The sequence below is a fragment of the Antrostomus carolinensis genome, unplaced genomic scaffold, assembly GCF_000700745.2.
Source record: "Antrostomus carolinensis isolate BGI_N321 unplaced genomic scaffold, ASM70074v2 scaffold11988, whole genome shotgun sequence".
Classification (NCBI taxonomy): domain Eukaryota; kingdom Metazoa; phylum Chordata; class Aves; order Caprimulgiformes; family Caprimulgidae; genus Antrostomus; species Antrostomus carolinensis.
In genome coordinates, this window is record NW_010333742.1 from 1 (window position 1) to 19,995 (window position 19,995).

Sequence of the window (19,995 nt, forward strand, 5' to 3'; positions counted from 1 at the left end):
ATGTTTATTAATATGTGAAGGGCGAATGTCACGAGAACAGAGCCAGGCTCTTCTCAGTGATGTCCAATGGTAGGACAAGGGGCAATAGGTGTAAGCTGGAACACAGGAGGTTCCACTTAAACCTCAGAAGGAACTTCTTTACAGTGAGGGTGACGGAGCACTGGAACAGGCTGCCCAGGGAGGTTGTGGAGTCTCCTTCTCTGGAGACATTCAAGACCTGCCTGGATGCCTTCCTGTGTGATCTCATTTAGGTTCCTGCTCCGGCAGGGGGGTTGGACTGGATGATCTTTCGAGGTCCTTTCCAATCCCTAACATTCTGTGTGATTCAGTGATGTGAAACTCATGTGATTTTGAGTTGAATTCTCATTCCAAGAGTAATCAGACATTTCATTTGGTGCTAAGGTAATTTAGCTTTCAAGATCTTGCTCAGAGTTAAGACAGTAAGTTACATTAACTATAAACAGCAAATAAAACCAAAAGGTAAATCCTTCACACGAAAACCTGAACCAAGGCCACAGAAATGCTAAATAATTTTATTAGAAGTTTGCACAACCTATTTTTTGCACTACGAAAGATGGACAGAATTTCTGACAACAATTAATTTCCTTTACTGTTGACTGAAAATGTGTGATGCATTAAAATAAGTCTTAGTGAGTAATTAGGATCACCAGGTCAACTATACAACATTTCATGAGAATAAAGTCACTCCTTAGACAATGAGTGCTGTTTTTCTTGCCACTCTCAGCAGCCTTGCTTATTTTGCATATGGTTGCATGTTTAATTAGCAATCCTTCTGTAAGTGTCTGCAATTAGCACAATGATGATTAATAAAATAACTCCTTTAAAGCTCCATTTAGGCAGCAGAACTGCACAATCAGGTATAATTAATTCATCATTAATAAATCATGCCTGATTAACTAATCTGTTGATTACAAACACATTACTGCATAGACTCCCACCTGAGCTCTGGTGATTTTTCTATTCTGAAGAGAAATAGAGTAGTAATAAACTATTAGAAAAATGCATTAAGCAGCAAAGATACCAGTTTGGTCTGGAAATTTAGATAGCAAGTATATTTAAATTTTACTGCACTTTGTTAGTTATTAGTCTCCTGTAGTAAAAAAAAATAATTGTACTGTCTCTTTGTTAAGTGTGGATGGGTGAACAGTAATTGCTTCTTCAGTTCATTTATATTCTTAAGGAAGGTTATTTTTTTCCAAAGCATCTCAGATTATGGGCCAGACTCACTCTTTGCATAGTCAGTAGCAAGTAGCAAATGCAGCAAAACAAGCTTGCAGTACTGCTCCCCAAGAAGATCCAGGTCACTAGCTGGAAAGCGATCAATTTGCTTTTGAGAAGGCAAGGTCAAGGCGGCTGCTAAATGTGTCATTGCAACATTGGTGTTAAGCTGCCTCCACAGCCCTGACTTGCTTCTGGTGATGGGTCCATGTTTATAAACTGTATTTCAGGTCCATGAAATTCAGCAAGATTGAGTAAAGGAAGTTGTGGATGCCCCCTCCCTTGAAGTGTTTAAGGCCAGGCTGGATGAGGCTTTGAGCAACCTGGTCTAGTGGAAGGTGTCCCTGCTGATGGCAGGGGGGTTGGAACTAGATTATCTTTAAGGTCCCTTCCAACCCAAACTATCCTATGATTCTATGATAAGAACATGCATTTCCATTTGGTGATTCCTTTTACTTGCCACCTAGCTCTTGAGCTTTGTAGTGAATTTAAATCATATTTTCAGTATGTTCTGTGTAGCAGTTAGGAGCTAGAAACTTTTATTTTAAATGTTACTTCTCACACTGTTACTTGCCTCCAGCTCCTTGGGCCTAAGTGAAATATAAGTTACAAGTTATGATAAAATTCAAAATAACTGGAAATGGGGGAGCTTGGCACAAAAGCTCCTCATCATTTATAAAAGCCTGACATCCAGCTGTTACCACAGTATGAGAATGCCTTTGAGTTCAAAGTACTTCATCCTAAAAGAGTGCAAAGAACAGGAACTAAAACAAAGCCTGAGAAAAAGGTGATCTGAAAGGGAAAACAGAGTTTTAGCTAGAGTAACTGAAACAGTTCAATATTCCTAATAAATCCAGAGAAAGTAGAGAATACTAAAGGAAAAAGTAGCAAAATCTGAGGCAGTACATTTAATGAAGAAAACTACAGAAGAAACTTTTAATTTAGGAGTAAATCTTCAGTCTTTGAAAACTAAATTATATTGCTGTAACCAATAAAGGTTTCTCTTAGGTTTTAACCAGTTTTATGTGCATCACTATGTCATCTCTGAAATATTTCTCCTAAAACTTTAATTAAAAATATTGACTAAGCAGCAGTACTACAAGCAACTGCAAATCTTTGAAAAATTCTGTTCATGGAAGGGAACCATTTATATTTTTTCATATTTTCATTCAAGTAAGTTAATGAACACATGAGCACCATTTCAATATATGGCAGATAATTTTTTTTTAAAAGGACTGTAGCCAGATTTCATGGAGGTTGACTGAATATGGGAAAAGTTTGATTATTTTATCAATCAGAAAAATTCACAATTCAATCTAGGACACAGGAATAGCTTTTGACATGGAACTTGGAAGTAAGCAAGAGAATCATTTAAAAGCAGAAAAACAGGATAGCTTTCCTTGGGCAGTTTCTGCAGTCAGTGTACAAACGAAGTGGCAAGATAAGTGTGAAGAAAACAATAGCAAGGATTTTGAAGATTAGAAGTGAGCATTTTCAAGCATTTTTTTTAAATGGACAGTAAGTAATCAAAGACTTTTGAGGACAGTGGTGATTCACTGCCTAGAGCTAAGATATAATCAACATATGAATAACTGGAAGGTGTGGGAGATGAAATTGTTAGTGTCAATTTTTTCAGAAAGTCAAGTTTCCTTTTAATACAATAGTAGTTTGTCCTGCAATGTCAACTCTTCCATCATTACGTAGGGAAATCTTCAACTCTCCTCCACGGCGGGAACATTGAAAAGCTAAATGGAAACAAGAATCCACAGTTAAAAAAATAATATCTATCACAAATTACTTAAAAATGCCTGAAAACTCAGGGAAACTAGGCCTCTGTCTCCAGAAAGCAAGCAGCACCAGGGCAAGCACTGTACCAGGGACACCCTGGATGAATTGTCTTTACAGATAAAGACTAGCTGAGGGTGTATCTCAGACTAGAACTTGTCTATTGAGTCTGACAAAGATGCTAATTAATACAAATAGTGAAGGATAGTTTGCTGTGATGTAGCCAACCAAGTTTCTTTTCTATATCCAAAGAAATCTAGAATTCTTCCATTCATGGGATAGACAGTTTCTGTAGGTAAGAAGGAAGAACATCAAGTATTACCTGCATAAGAATGAAGAACCACTTTACTGGTATTGAACATCTGAAGTAGATACTAGGTTCAAAGAATGTGTTTAGCTAATGGGTAAATAAAACTCAAGAGCCAGTGGAAAAAGTCTACAAAGAAACAGAAATGCTGCTTCAGCTGTCACAAAATGAGACCAAATTCTTACATAGACAGGAACAAATATTGATTTATATAATCCTGAATATATAATTTAATACAGCTGGATAAAGTTTAAGCAGAAAGACCATTCCACTTGTAAATAATTATAAAGCTAAACTTTTTGCCCAAATTGTTTAGTCATATACAGGTGGGACAATAATGCTCAGTTAGCATGCTGAGTCTGTAGATGTGTTCAGCAGTCCAATTTTAGCCGCACAACTACTTGATCTGAAAATGGCCTGGTTCAGATGGCATTTAGCAAAGGTTTGAGTTTCACATAGTGTTGTTTTTGTAAAAGGCATTAATGTTCACAAGTCTCCTTACTCAATGAATTTCCAACTACTACAAAAGTTGTTCAAAGCCAAAGGGAATGTTTTTCCTCACAAATCCCCAATTTGTAAATTGGGTAGAGACTGTATTCAGATTCCAATAGAGCATAGGATCTCTAACAGATGGCATACATGCTGTATGCTTTAAAACAATTTTTCAGCCACAGCTGACAAGAAACCTCTTCCTTATAACAGGATATTAGATTCTCAGACAAAGCAAACGCTCCAAAGGAGTGGAAACAGGAGCTATAGAAAGATTGATATTGATACTTTCTATTCTTCTGCCTTAATAGAACTACTGGTTGTTTTTAACTTGTCAGACCAACAGCTATGTACACAGTAATGCCTTCAACTGGAATATTTTGGATACTTAAAAGATCCAGGCCATGCTAAATTTGATCAAATATTATTGCTAAGTGGGGATACACAGCTAAACTCTCCTACTCCCTCATGACAGCAGATTTGAATAAAAGAGATTAATTATTTCAAATCTTCAGAGGTTGGTTGGGTTGGGGTTTTTTTCTTTCTTTAATAGTGAAACCAGTGCTGTCTGTTTCATGGCAGAATTACTAAGACCGACTTGATATTGGTCCATTTTATTTTATTTTTAAAGAAACCTTCAGAGTAGAAGAAAAGAAGAAGAAGAAAAAAAAAAACCACACAAAAGAAAATTTTACCCAAGCTTATATGAAAATAATACTTCTCATTTTCTTTCTCTCACACAGAAGTATTGATATTTCACACTATGTCTGAAAGTAAACAGGCCTGCATGGAACATTTCAATAACTAGAGGATTTCATTTAATAGCAATGTCACCAGAGGCATTCAAGCATCTCTGATGTGCACTAACCTTTTGGATCACAAAGTTGTTGCACGTCCATTCCATGACTGTCTTTACTAGGAATATGTCATACTACATACGTATTTTATATGTTTGGTATAAAACCAAATATGTACATTCTGATCTGTAGAAATAACTCCTAACAGCTGAATTCACAGTGCCCTGAATTCTTCTATGATTAACCTGAGACAGAGAAAAGTTTAAGAGTAGGTACAAGGACTGAGATTGAGCATGCTGATATCACAGAATCATTCACTGCTGCATTCACAAGGCAGTCAGTGGCCTTGTACTAATATTATCCTGTTGTTTTGAGGGGCTTCTTATCAGCCTAGATGTACCTCAATGACCATTGCTTACAGAATTTGAGGAGTAATGGATTTTCTTCATGAGGTCATCATAATGACATCAACTCGGGAACAAGTGCCACTTTTGTAAAAATACCTATTCTTAGAAATCACCATTACTTTGGTTGAATTTCTAAACCCTATAAAAGACTGATAAAAGAAGCACTTGTTCCTTAACTGAAGTCAAGATCTCCAAGACTTTTTTTTTATTTTAAGAAAGAAGTTGGATAAACCTGGTGATTGATGGAGGGAAACACCTCTCCTTTGGTAGAAATGTCACACTCATCTATAAATCTGATACGGTCAATCTATATGCTGAGACTACCCGGGAAAGAGGAGAGCTGCAATAACAAGTCTGCAAAAGTCTTCACTTCATGAGAATTCAAATTAGCAAATACTTAAATACAGGTACATTTATTCTACCTGAATAAAGCATCTTCTTCATAAAGGAAAAAAAAAAAAATGTGAGGAGACTGAAAAGTTAGAAGATGGGACAGACTTTGTATTGAAAGATATCCTGACAAAATTTGTGAAAGTATGATCTTATAGTCATCAAAGTAAGGTTTGGCTTTTGGCTGTTTCCCTGCCCCACTGCCCCCACTCCCCTGGGGAAAAAAAAAAAAAAAAAAAAAAAAAAAAAAAGCAAAAAAACCAAAAAAAAATGCTATAAACCTGGTCTGTACTGGGAAGGAATCAGACAAGTTAAAGGCAGCAACAAGAACCAAAATTTCTCCACAAATTAATACAGTTGTCTGAAGCAAACAGGTACAGAAAGATTCCTCTAGCTTCACCCAAGATTAAAAACTGTACTGGATAAAAACCCTTCTCTTCATAATAATTTGGAAAGTCTTCTATAATGCATTTGTTATATCAAATTTCTTATGCATGTTTATAAATGTTATCTTAGAAATGCAAAAACTATGTGAAGGGCTGAATACAGAAACAGTTGCTAAATATTAAATTCATTAGCAACTATGAAAGTCTATACATCTGGTATGACAGGTTATAATTTTCCAAATATTGCAGAGACTCTTCAAATGAAAAAAAGGCAAGGACTGATACTGAGCTTTGATTTAACACTCAGTGTAAATTCAAGGATATGTACATAGTTTCAAGAAAGATTGTAAAGTATTTCACCTTGTAAAAAGACTGGAAAATTCTCTTTGTAATTGATGGGGTGGTTGTTGTATGACAATTTGGTCTAATAAAAGTATGAAGAGAATCCAAAAACAGGAAATTACATCTGAAACTTCAGCAGAGATGCAGCTGACCTCCTCCTAGAGGTCACGATACCCAAAGAGATCTGACAATAGATTTAATGTTCCTCATTTTTATATTACTTTATATCTGATCTATTTTGGAACTAACAGATCTTTCATTTTATGGAAGAAAATCTTCTTTTATTCTTGCAATAAAAAGTATCGGATATTACAGAAGCTACCACAAAGGTTTCTAAAAAGTCAAAAGATGCTCTCATTTATTAATCTTTGGTGACATGGAATCTTCTTGATTGCCAACCATCTTTTCCAAGTAATCCCATTAGTAATAGAATTCGTCCCAGTACTGCCTGATACCCCTCAGTCATGTGCATGTAAGGAAAAGTTATTTCTCAAACTCATGTAGAGACCACATGTTGATTAGATGTCAAATAAACTGTTTTGTATGATTTCTACCACAAAGGAAGTTTGAGGACATATATGCATGAAATATTGAAAAAAAAACCAAAAAAAAACTATCTTGTGGGAAGATAGGACTTCTTTGTGCTAAACACATTAGAGAAGCTGATTACAGCATCAATTGCCTTTGCTGCCTGAGATCATTTCTGTAAGAGGAAATGGCACTGTATATACCAAATAGATGCAAATGCAAAACAGCTAGAAAGTATCATCTAAAAGTACCAACAGAATTCCTGTCTGTTTGATTACTTAAGGAAGCAGTGTCTCTAGGTGACATGGAAGAGTTTTAAATTCCACATTAACATCTGAAAATGTCAAAATCTTGTGAGAAACAGCCAGTCCATAAGGAGGCATTACCAAAGACAGTTTCTTCTCTTCAGAAAATATGTTGGGATTTTTCTCCTCCAACATTATAGAAACCATCACAGATTTGTGTGATTTAAATGCAAATACGAGATCTTCAGAACAGAATGTTAAACCTTTCCTTCAATTTACAATGGAGAAGGTCTCAGTTGTTGTGGATTACCATACCAAGCTATGGAGCATAAACAGATCCTTTAAAGAGTTTATCATTCTCAAGAAAATCCATTTTAAGATTAATTTGACCAGATATAGGAAGGTTTATACTCAAGGTAGCAGTTTGTTATAGACAATGAACCTTATTAGATCAAGGATCCAACCTCTGTTCTAAACTAAAAGTTAACAAAGACTTAATTGTTGTCAGGTGCACAAAAGAATTGTGATTCTCTGCCCCCTCTTAGGGAAATAGATAGGTTCTGGGGTATTTTGTACTGCTTCTGTTGTTCTTCCATTCTCTGGCAGTGCACTAGAAACACCAGAAGCAAACAGACACCCAATGCCTCTTTATATAGTGTTGTCATGTATTAACAGTTTGGGGTTTTTTTCCACCAAGTTTTTCAGTTTCTTGCTTAACAACAAATATGTGGTCTCATAAGCATATCTCATCGATTGAAAGAATACCAATAAATCTGTTCTTTGACTTCAGAGGTCCAGTCATCTCAAATTCCTTTAAGGCTTAATCATTTAAAGGTAAGACTGCAAATAAAATGACAAAGAAAATTTGACAATGCCCATGTATCCTGTCCCCATTCTTATATATTTAACATCAGTCATGTTCTTTCTGTTCTTGTAACATAAGTGACTATTCTTTCTTATATCCTTCCTTGCTCCCATGTAAAAGATCACCATCATGAGGAAAACTGATCTTCACGCCTAAATACACAGATGTATCAGAAACCAGAAAAAAACCTGTACCATAAAGCATATTCTGTAAGTAGAATCTGAATGTTAAAAACACATAATCTTGTCTTATCTAGCTATAGTAACACTGGCTATTCTAAACCCTAAGTTTCCAAAATCAGGCAGAAACCACATGACTTTTTTCAATCTCATCTTGATATACATGAGCGGAAAGGAAAACACTATCCAAATTCTACTGGAAAGTACACACCATGAATGAAAATACCAATACCTTTTCCTAATACCCAAAGTGCAAGCCATAAAGATGAAGAAGTAAAATTCAATCAGAACACAAAAACCAACATAGCTGAAGTTCACCAAGCTTCAGTTATGATGAAAGGTCATAAGAACTAAAATCCAAAAGCCAAGATAAAAAAACTAACCGCAGAGAGTTACGATCCAGAAACTGAGACTTCAAACTCCCTGCAGGCATGATGTGTCATGTTGGTGCACAGAAAAGAAAGCAATTTCTTAAAGATTACCACACACACAAAATATTATATAATATTCTATTCATATTGAGAAAATGGGTAGGGAGTTATTTCTACAGTTTGGAATGTAGTAATAACATAATTTCTTTTTTAGTGAGTAGCTCTTACATAAATGGGCAGCTTTGCAAGAAAACAGTTTCTCTTACCGAGCATTTCTTTCTTCCCCAGCTGCTCTGACCAATAGCTGCTTAAAACAGCATGGGCAGATCCTTAAAAGAAATTGGAAAACAAAGTACAGAATTAAACTAGAATCACTACGTTACAGAGCAAGCACATTCAAAATGTAAATGCCATAAACAAATCAAGTGCCACATGTGTGTCCAGGGTAAAAACACCTAAGAGTCTGCACAGTATACAGAACTTAAGGCTTTAACATTTCATTGATTTATGGTAAAGCAGTATTACTTCCTCATTCTCCAGCTTCAACAGAAATTTTGTCTAGGTGAGGGCTTAATGATTAGCCACAATTGGTAAGAATAACAACTAGTACCGATTAAAATACTTGAGTCAAAATACTCATCTGTCCATGAAAAGTGAAGTTTCCTAGTAACAGAATCTCAAAATATTATTCATCTAAACATGATGTTATTCAGTGAAACATTAACAGCTACCCATCGAAAATCTGAACAGGCTTTGGGATATTTTTTAAGAATAGGAACAGGTGGATAGAGAACACTTTGTAAAGCAAAAGCATTTCCTCTCCTAACAGTTTTCACAACACAACCTCATGGTTTTTTCAGTGTTGAATGCTGATAAGTATCAGCATGTAAGTCAAGGAGATCTTTAAGGTCTCACCACAGCTTCTGAAAACTAAAAGACCAATTTCTTTTTTCCTGACCAACAGATGACTTAAAAACTCAGGATGATTTCTCAGATTCACAGCTAGAAACACTGCTTCAGTCTACATCAGCAGCTGGGGCAAAGACACTCTGCTGGAAACGCTGTTATGAAGTAACTATCATTATCGGGACTCAAGGACACCAGCATTATTAAGAAATCAATACAGAAGAGATATAATACAAAGCCAAAACACTGTTAAAAGTATACTTCAGCAATACAATAAAAAGATTTATTTCTGGAAAAGAAATGACACTTAAAGATGAAAGACATGCAACAGTGAGCTATAACAAGCCTAGAAAAATCTCAGATACAGGAAACTTCTGGCTTTTCCTACCTGTTAATACTAGTCTCCCCAGAAATCCTAAGGAATGAGGTCTGGGATTTGATATGTCTACCAGACTCTGTCCTTGGCTTTATCAGGAAAGCAGGAGTGAAAGCTTAAAAAAATAACTAAAATATATGGCTTATATATCCTTGTAAACCTTTATTTCTGCTAAGAGTGATGAATAACTAGCATTACTCCAAAGAAAGTTTTCTCTTTATTTAGTGAAACATTTAATCAGCATTTTTGACTAATTTTTCAGCTGACTAATAATTAACCTCTGATGAACTGATTGCTAAGCAAATAACATCATTCTGCAGCAGTCATCATACCAAGCAGAACATCAAAGTAACAAGCAGAGAACTAGCATCCCTGCCCCTTAATATATTTAACTAGACGAGTTCCCATTATTCATAGGCCTGACAATATCCACAATAAGTGTCATGAAACTAGAAGAGATCTCTCAGCTGAAGTGCAAAAAAAATTACAGAACACCAACACAAGTGGATATGAACTACTGCAATACTCATTCAGTATCCAGCTAGTCTCTTGCTTTTCTCTAATTGAAATACTTGAGGGAAAAGATCTGAAAAAGACACAGGAATATCTGGCCTGACGACAGCACGAAGCTCATTTTTTCTGAATGAGTTGGCATCAGTCATGAAAGTTTTCATTTTATATGGACTCCTGCTGTCTATATGAAACAGTAAATTAGAAGAGAGACTCCAAAACACACAAAAAAAGATTAATGAAGTTTAATAAGAACCTTTTAATTGAACTGAAACAAGAGACACTCATCACACAAATACATACCTGTAACAGGGTCTTCCAGAACTCCATACCAAGGTGCAAAATATCTGGAGTAAAAATCATGGCCTTTATGTTTTCCACTGGAATTTCCCTTAAGAGTGAGTATAAGTCCTTTCACCTTTCCTGTCTTTTCAGCTGACAGAAAGCATTGTGTGTTCACTTGCAGTTCTTCCAACAAAGACCTTGAATATAATTATAGAATTTTAATAGTCCATATTCTTCATTTAACATTAAGTATTTAAAAGAATCAGAAAAACACAGTCACCTTCTCTACAATCCCAAAACAGCCATGGTAAAATGTTAGAGGAGACAAAGTTCCTAGCATTGTCCTCCCAGTGTAATTTGACAGAAGACTACCGTGAATGTAATATACTTCGAGTAAGCAGAGAAAAAAGTTAAAGCTATGTATTTCCTGTTTGTTTCCGAAAACAGAGCATGCTGGAATATTAGCGATAAAAATGCACAATTTTGTTTCAACATTTTCATAATTGAATGAAATACTTCATCACTACAAAATGCAAAAAGTAAGCACTCCACCTCCTTTCAGAGCAAGCAAACAACTAACACCATTCACAGAATTACAGGATCACAGAATCACAGAATGGTGGGGGTTGGAAGGGACCTCAGAGATCATCCAGTCCAACCCACTGCCAAAGCAGGTTCCCTACAGCAGGTTGCACAGGAAGATGTCCAGGTGGGTTTTGAACATCTCCAGAGAAGGAGACCCCACACCCTCTCTGGGCAGCCTGTCCCAGTGCTCCGGCACCCTCACAGTAAAGAAGTTTTTCCTTAAGTTTGTCTGGAACTTCTGGTGTTCCAGTTTGTGCCCATTGCCCCTTGTCCTGTCACTGGGCACCACTGAAAAAAGCCTGGCCCCATCTATTTGGTCCCCACACTTCAGATATTTATAGACATTGATCAGATCCCCTCTCAGTCTGCTCTTCTCCAGGTTGAAGAGTCCCAGCTCTCTCAGCCTCTCCTCATACACAACATGCTCCAGGCCCCTAATTCAGATCTTCGCAGGATTCTAAAGCACTCCACAACAGTCTCAGTTCTACAAAGTTGCAGATACCTCCCTACAAAATAAAGTCTGAAAGAGTAAAAATAACAAGTACTCAGTTGAGAATGCTTCTATCTCCCCACTAGCATCATCTGTAAATATTATTTAGGCCAAACTTCCAAGTGAAAATAATAGTAATTTGGCCTGACTAAAGAATTTGTGTTTTAGTAATATATATCTAAATCATAGCTGACTTAATGAAATTCAGCTCTCTGAGATTAACAAATGCTTGGAAACAATTTGAATTGGAATTCCCTCTATAAAGCTACTTATGATGCTGTTAAGTATGTGTAAGCAGATTACAGTCAAATGGGAACAAGAATCCATGGCACTCTGTCAATGTGCCCTGTCTCACTAAGCAGACCTCTACAGCTAGGCAACTATTACTTCTTCATTTGAAAAGCAAGACTCCTAATTTCCCGTTAGGTTACTGGAATTTTTTTTTAATCAGATGGATTAGGAAAATATACCATCATTAAAACTGTTTCCTACACCTCCTTTTCTTGGAGATAGATTTCAGACTGATCTTATTCAGCTTTGCAGGTCCAATAAGCTCACATGAGAAAATAAAATAACTTTTTAACACAGAAGCTTAAATTAGTTTTTAATATCCACTGGTTTTAAAACTAGATAAAAGAGTCTAGTATGTCAGGAATAGAGGTTAAACAAGCAGATTCCATTTCTACACACTTGATTATTAAAAAAAAAAGTATAAGATACCTTTCATAAGCATCACTGAGGCGGACTAAGAGTTTTTTTGTGTCAGGAGAATAACGGAGATCTTGAACAACCAAGTCACCAACAGCTGCCTGGTGGAAAAGTTAAAGGAGACAAAGGAAAACATCATCATTTGAATATGAAATATTATTTCCTTAACATTTTTGTCAGACAAATTCCCTGTTAGAACAGAGCTTATGCAAAGTCTTCATGCAGCCCTCAAGTACATGCAAGCAAGGAAAGTAAATGCACTAAGTGCATGAATGGATATGGGTAGGTGCTAAGAACCCTGCATACATCAACTTGAAAAGAAATTTGGGGACCTAGAAGAGGGCAAGCACAGTAGATTGCCCTCACATGCATACAATAGGCTGCTGAAAATGCCACTGAAATACATACTGACACTCCAGTCAACAGGAGTGGGAGATAAAAGTTTAACTGCAGCATTTTGGAGAATTTCATTTCCCGAGCTGCATGACTCAAGACCTTTAAAGTTTAGTGTTTAAGTTCAGGACTACATCAAGCAATGCCATGTTGCCTCTTTTCAGACATTTTAATATATAAGTATAGTTATTACAACTATGCTTCTAAGACAACAGATTCTTTTTTTACCTTTATTAACTCTTCTACTTCCTGAAGTACCTGAAGCAAAAAAAAAAACCAAAAAAAACCAAATAACCCACACTGTAAAAAACAGAACGTATATATGTACATACCTACCCAACTACAGCTAGACATATATTTACATATGCATACCAACAAAATCACATACTTTCCTCGAAAGCCTTTAATGAATAAAATTTTGACTGACCTGTGGGTAGGTTAAGTAAAGTGGTAAGTCCAGGACAATACGATCTTCCACTTGTCTGGCTTTTAATTCTCCACTCAGTGTCACAAATGTGAGAACTGAACTTGTGTTTTCTAGAGAGAGAACATTGCAAAATTATCAAACATGTGAATCTAAATTATCATAGCTCTTAAGAGTAGCTCAGTATATTCAGAAAAAGTTAGTTATGCAACTAAAATATACTACAGTAAACCTGTATTTTGAGACAAAATTCCCAGATAACTCAATAATCTGCTGAGGCTAATAAACATGGTAATTGTCAGTGAATCTTTCCTGCAGGTTCCTAGAATGAATGGGAATTTTCTTTTAACGGAAAGAGCCTATTCACCAAATTCTACTGTACCTCTCACAGATGAGATTTGCATATTTAGCACTTTTCTTAAACAAGAGTAATAGCAGGGCATTGGAATCCAAGTGTAGGCATCAGACTACAACCTTATTATTACAGAGCAGTTGTAAAAGACAATACCTAAGGTAGCTCCATACGTGTTCTCTAAATGTTCTGAATATTTGATTGGCTCTGTTATAGGAAACAGAGATCTTCCTAATTAGAACTAAATTTTCTAAAAAGTTATAGTAATAAATAGCTTGTGAACATACTTTGTATGTGAAACAACACAGCAGCTGATGCAAGTGTAGCATGACCACAGAGAGGAACTTCATTGGCTGGGGTGAACCACCTGAGTCCAAAGCAGGAACCTTGAAAATAAAGTTTAGTTACCATTATCAAGTGGAAGAAGTCTATTTCTTCAATTTATCTCAAAACTTTATACAGAGTGATGACATTTCAGTTAATCAAAATGTGTGTTATATCCAGTCTTGGTCTCAAATACACTTCTAGGAAACCATTTTATACTGATTTTTTTAATAACTATTGAGTCAGGTCAACAACAGGAGTCTACTACTAACAGAGGAAAGCTACTTCTTTACAAGAGCAAAGGGTCTGCAGAGTAGAAATGCCTGCCATCCTGGGAACCAGAAGCATCTCTGAGAAGCCCAGCTGATGCCTTTGAAATGCTGCTGTATAGCTAGAAACAGAAGACACGTTGAAATACCATCAATAAGCACAAACCCAACAAACTCTAATAGCAACTTATCACCTGAAAAGGTGAAAAATAGTCTGGAAAACAGGGAAAACATCCTGAGAAGGTAAGAACTGGTAACTGCCAGTGGCTGTTCTAACTGAAAGAACCTGAAAACAGTCTGGGGGAAAAAAAAATTGGTCTGAGAGAGTAGAAAACATCATCATCATCATCTACTGGCTGTTGCAGGTAAAAATTAACAGCATCTATTGGCTTGTTGAAGTGGTGGTGTCCTATGTTCTCTTATGTTTCTATGATATAAAAATGGCTTAATTTTTACCCAAAACAGAGCTTCTCTCTCTGAGAGCTTTCTGTGCTGCATATATTTTTCCCTTATCTAAACAGTTCTGCAGGAACTTTCTACAAGATCGTGGACCCTTGTCAGAGACACAGGGCTGACTCCAAACTCCATGACACACATCACCTCTGAAGTGAGACTCTTATTTTACTGGTCCCCCTCTGGACTCGGTTTAGTTTGTCCTCCCACTTCTGGGATGGCTGGGTCCCCTGCCAGGATCTGTTTGTCCTCCCCCCCGTAATCTATTTAATGTGCTTGGTACCACAGATATACCTATAAGTAATCTATCATATCTACTGTTACATTATTGATAAGTTTGATTATTGACTGATAAGTTTGTAGTAACCTATAATATTATATATATACTTTTTGCTGCTATTATTGATTCCTGCTGTACTATTGATAATAATTTGTAATAGCTTGAGAGATATACATATTTCACTTTATTAATCATAGGTATGCCTGCTAGTGGTGATTTTTGTGGTATTTGTGGTAACTGTAAGAAAGTAGAGAATTTAGAAGATAAAGCCTCCGTGTCCCTGTGTATTATGGAATCCTACGATGTCACAGTCGCAACCTCTATACACCTGCAGGCTGGGTTACCCAGTAGGGGTTAAAGATGTTTGGTTGGTATAACAGAATCTGTATCAGAGCTAGATCAGTTATGAATTGTTTTGCTTAAACCACCAGTCAAGTCTGGTAAAAGCCTCTAGTGTATACTAACCCTTTATTTCAATACAAATCATATTTCTATTTGTTTAAAAAAAATGGAACACAAGTGCACTATACTTGATTTCCTGTTGCATTTACAGAGTTCTTACACCATGATAATTTAAGATAATGCTTATGGAAATGCACTTCATGTGAATAACTACCAAACACAACTAAAAGGTGCAAAAGAAACAAATTATATGTATATATATATAAAGACAAACCAAGTCTTGTCATTGCCCCCGTGAAAACTTAGTGAAATAAAGTCAGAGCCCCCGATTTAATGAGAACAAACAGGACCCCAACAAAACCTAGTGGATGAAACTAATGGGCATGGCAGAGAACTGTTCTGAGACAGGGCAGCCACAGAACCCAGCTGTGAGCCGGCCCTGCGGTGTTAATGCGCTCCCCCAAGTGGAAATTGTGGCTGAAAGCAGGAGGAAATGGAGTCAGCCACGACTGACCAGAGACAGACAAGCTCTGTGACCCAGACCGCCTGCCTGGATGCTTGAGACATACAGCTGTACCCAGACTCGGAAGCCATTTTGTATTCTCTCAAATTAATGTATCCCTAAAATAATGTAGATTTTTTTTTAAATTAAGTGCACTGATCACAAATTCATACACCTGCAAAAACATACTCATTGTCCAGGAGATCTTGCTACCAATTAATGTTCCAGAAGCAGATCATAAGTCTGATAAATGACATTCTGATGTTCCTGGTCTTCTCTTGCTCCCACTACCCCTCAATACACATATTCTCAGGTGTAGCTCAATGACTAAATTCATTTGATAAAACTGTACACATCTTCCGCAGTTGTGTGGGTCTGATGTCACAAACTCTACTCCCATTAATGTCAAAAGCACTTTAATGAGAAAGAAGCTGGCTTCTTCTATGCTGTTGAATACGGATGACTTGAAGATAAACAAACGTATTAAACATATTGGCAAGGTGTTAACATGAAAAATGAGAAGTATTATCACTTCTTTATTCAAGCCATTAGCCTCACCCTAAAACAAATTCCAATTTACTAACAATAGGAGCAAGTGATGATAGTTATTACTTTAAGAAAATCCTTTTTAATTACAGAGACTGTACAAAATCCCACACCCTGAACAAACAATCAAATGATAAAGAACGGTTTATTTGCATACTGTTCTAGGGCCTCTTTCAGACAGTCGATAACCCCAAAGCTGTTCATCTCTCTCTGCCACTACATCGTAACAAAGTGAGGGCATGCCAACATGATACCTTAACCTGGAATCTAACTCCAGGCTAGTGGGGTTCCAGCCTCTTGGCTCATGCCACCACACAACTGCAAAGTGAGCAGATTCTGTAAACCGATTCAGCTGAAAACTAATCCACAAAGCGATTTTGACAGGACTCTGTATTTGTCTGGTATTTTCTGTCTTGTCCAGGGTCTCTCCATTTCCTCTCCCATCACATACGCACATCCTACCAAACAACATCACTGAAGTCCCTCCACTCAAACCAATCAAACGAGCAGCCTAATGTGTCTGATTTGAGCACCTGCAGTTTTCCCAGTTTTGTTGGAAACCTGTGTTTCCCGGTACTGGCTCCACAGACAGCTTATGAGATTTTGTGACAAATTCAAATAATAGCTTACAGTTACCCCAGTGATGATTTCCTGAACAGCCAAGCCAGATTCTACTCACTTTGCAGTCTTGTGTGTATGGAATAAGCATGTTCTGTCTCTATTCTTCTGCTTGTAAAATAAGAAACTATCTCAGGAGATTATTAGTAGTAATAGAAGTATTAATTGAAGGATCTTTGCATAGCACTTTTAGGAGATTTTCTACATACAACTTCCTTCTTTAGTGAAAGGTGCTAAAACAAATGGTCTAATTTATGAGTAATAAATGTTTGCATATTGTAAAATGAACTTAATATGCAGCACAAACATTTTAAGGAATCCAGGTGCAAAAGGCTTATTATTATGATCTTAAGTAAGATACATCACAACTCCAAGATTTTGCTTTGGGTGCCTTAGAAATCAGCACCACTTCTTATAAATGCACCCACAGTGTCTTTCTACTCCCTTGTAAAAGATTTTGGTGGGTAAACAGAACCACTCACTTTTGGTAAAGTCATCTCCAGGGTGCAGTTTTCTGATAAAAGCCGTTTCTGAAAGGTTCATTTCTGTTGCAATTTTTTGGTGCAAATCTTCATCCAAGTCCTAACGATGAAACACCAAATCCAGTTAAAAGCAGGCGAAATAAAAGCAGAACCAAATTTCTGACAAATAAATACAGTAATTTCATTTTCTATAAGAATAAAACATAGATTCATTTTTAATTTGAAATACTTTCTCATTGTGATAGATGTGAGTTTCTAATACCCGTTCTATTAGTTTACAAATTAATGGAATACATGGAAAATACAATAAGCAAAAAACCTAAACTCAGTCTTTCCATGAACACAAGTATTTTTTTAAAGTAGTGATTAAAGTCACGAGGAGAAGTCATTATCAACATAATCTAAAAATAACTACAACTCTGTTTTTATAACTCTGAAAAATCCATGCCAGCAAGAGGTATGTAGTAATGGGAGGGCAATGGCCAAGATGGCTGATCAGTGCTTAACAGCTGTACGCTCGATACAACAGGAACAATATGCTAAGTCAGTAGAAGCTGAGAGGAAATAAACTGAGAAACACAAATGCTGGAGCTCACTAAATTCTGTTCCAACTGCCTGCATATTTAAACCAGTGAACATTGATCCCAGGATATGTGAGCTGTAGCGACTGTATAAAACTCTACTTCACCCTTGTTCCATTGTGCTTTCCCCACAATTATGCTGACTGGCCAGGTTTGGGAATCTGGTCTTTAAAATACTGAATCACAAATTAAACAAAGTACTGAGCTGACCTGGTCAGGTTCAACCTCTGACAGATAAAAATTTGCCCTGCTCACTTTATTTATTTCCTTTAAAAACTTTAATCCTTTTTAGCCAGTGATCCCATCCTAGAGATAAACAATGACTGATGAGTACCACAGATCTGTGTTTGCAGAGTGAATTCTGTACAGTGAAACCACATTCTAACTTTTTACAGTAACAAGTATCTCTGCTCAGGAAAACAGTTCTGACTGTCAATTAGATACTAAACCAGAACAAAGACCAATCAAAATGTTATTAAAAATAATAGAACTTTATTGAAATACTGCCATCCTGTGGCACTTCTGAAACACAGAAATGGCTTGGTTTCCCATTCTTGCAGTATTCCCAGTGGTTTTTATAAAGCATATGCTGAGATTCTGAAGGGAACAGATAACAGAAATGCTGCTGCTAGCTGCACCATACCTCCTTGGAGCTTAGAATAAAATTATTAATTTGAATCTCAGCTTTAACTGAATCTCAGCTTTAACTCTGACACTAAAGCCTCTAGCTCCAGCTACTGCAGAAAAAAATTAAATCTCAACACTCCAAAGACGACGCACAAATGAATTGTCCTTACAATATATTAATGTAATAAAATAAAAATACTATTATAAGCTCATAGTTTTCAAGTAACTTCATTCTGAGACAGAGTATTTAGATTTTAAGGGGACATATATATCTCTGAAGTCAGATGTTCTGTTATAACTTCAGCTGATCTGGTAAGTAGGCTATATTGCATGAGATCTAGATTAGGAACATTTAGAAAGGATTCAATAGCTTGTCAGTACAAGCTATTGCCACTGACTGCTCTGTGTTTATTTTCATATTTATATTTTTCATCCAGTGTTACCATACAAATAATATAAGGCCTATAAATTAATTATCCAGTTTAATAATTAGTTTTCGGTAGAAACTGCCAACAGTGTACCAATTATTAATGGCTGTTCAAAATACCTTGATGAGGAGGGTGAGTACTGTCAACTGCCCTACAACTACCACACAACTTTGAAGTAATAAAAACTGGCTATTTAAACTTGGCTAAAGCTGACCTGACACACTCAACCGTGGAAGACTCAGAACTAGGTCTATAATCCCTCTCTTTCCTTCCACAGGAAAAATTAAAAAAAATATAAGGGGTGGGGGGCCGGGAGCAACACACAAGAATCCCACACCGTAACACTTCATTCAATATGAATAGTTTATTCAGTACTAATGGTATGCTATTGCATTGCCTTTCACAGATTTCATACTGAACCCACTGGCTTAAGAAACTAAGTCATTTTTGGCTTAACTCAGAATAAAACCAGTGTATTCCCTTAAAAAAAAAAAACAAAACCGCACATACACACACAAATAACTAAGTATGTTTTGAATGAATTGTTCTGATGGAAAAGTTGTACCCCCTATGCTAATTTGTCTGTATTCTGGAGCAACAGCAAACTATGCTTGCAAGCAGAAATCCTGAGTAAAGCAAGCAAAGTCTAACGCAGTGCCGAGTGCTCAGGTCGAGTACAGAATGATAAAAGCCATTGCAGTCCTTCGTAAAATAAGTTATTTTTTTTAAACTTACATTTTCAAGCAGACAAACTGCCGCAGGATTTCCAGAAAATGGCCGGTTTGTAAACGCATCAACCGTAAAAATGGGAATCTGCATTGTCCTTTGTGCCTACTTAGTCTCAAGCTGCTTTCTGCAGGGTACTTTCTAAACTGTTTTATCCCCAAACGCTACCAGATCTCCAAGTTAATGTTTCCCTAAGGGCAGGAGGAGCCAGCGACACCCCATCTCGTCACTTCCGAGCGCAGAGACGGACTCGGGCCTCGCTCCGACACCCCAGCGCTCAGCATCAATTGTTTCTAATTCCTTCGATCGGATTTTACCCTCCCTCATCACGCCGCTTGCTGCCAGCTCCAGAACGCTCTAACAGGCCCTTTCACCGCGGCTCCCGCCCCAGCCTGGCC

General features: G+C 36.8%; 1 protein-coding gene across 1 annotated transcript; it reads right to left on the minus strand.

The window, feature by feature from the left end:
• Nucleotides 1-2,871: 2,871 nt before the first annotated feature.
• On the minus strand, nt 2,872-19,734 carry PBLD (phenazine biosynthesis like protein domain containing). Its single transcript, XM_010173975.1, has 9 exons — nt 19,607-19,734; nt 17,236-17,335; nt 13,647-13,745; nt 13,011-13,120; nt 12,812-12,841; nt 12,203-12,291; nt 10,426-10,604; nt 8,597-8,659; nt 2,872-2,984 (listed from the first exon to the last, which is right to left on the minus strand). The coding sequence occupies exons 1-9, from the start codon at nt 19,688-19,690 to the stop codon at nt 2,872-2,874; spliced, it is 867 nt and encodes a 288-aa protein (XP_010172277.1). The 5' UTR covers nt 19,691-19,734.
• Nucleotides 19,735-19,995: the final 261 nt, after the last annotated feature.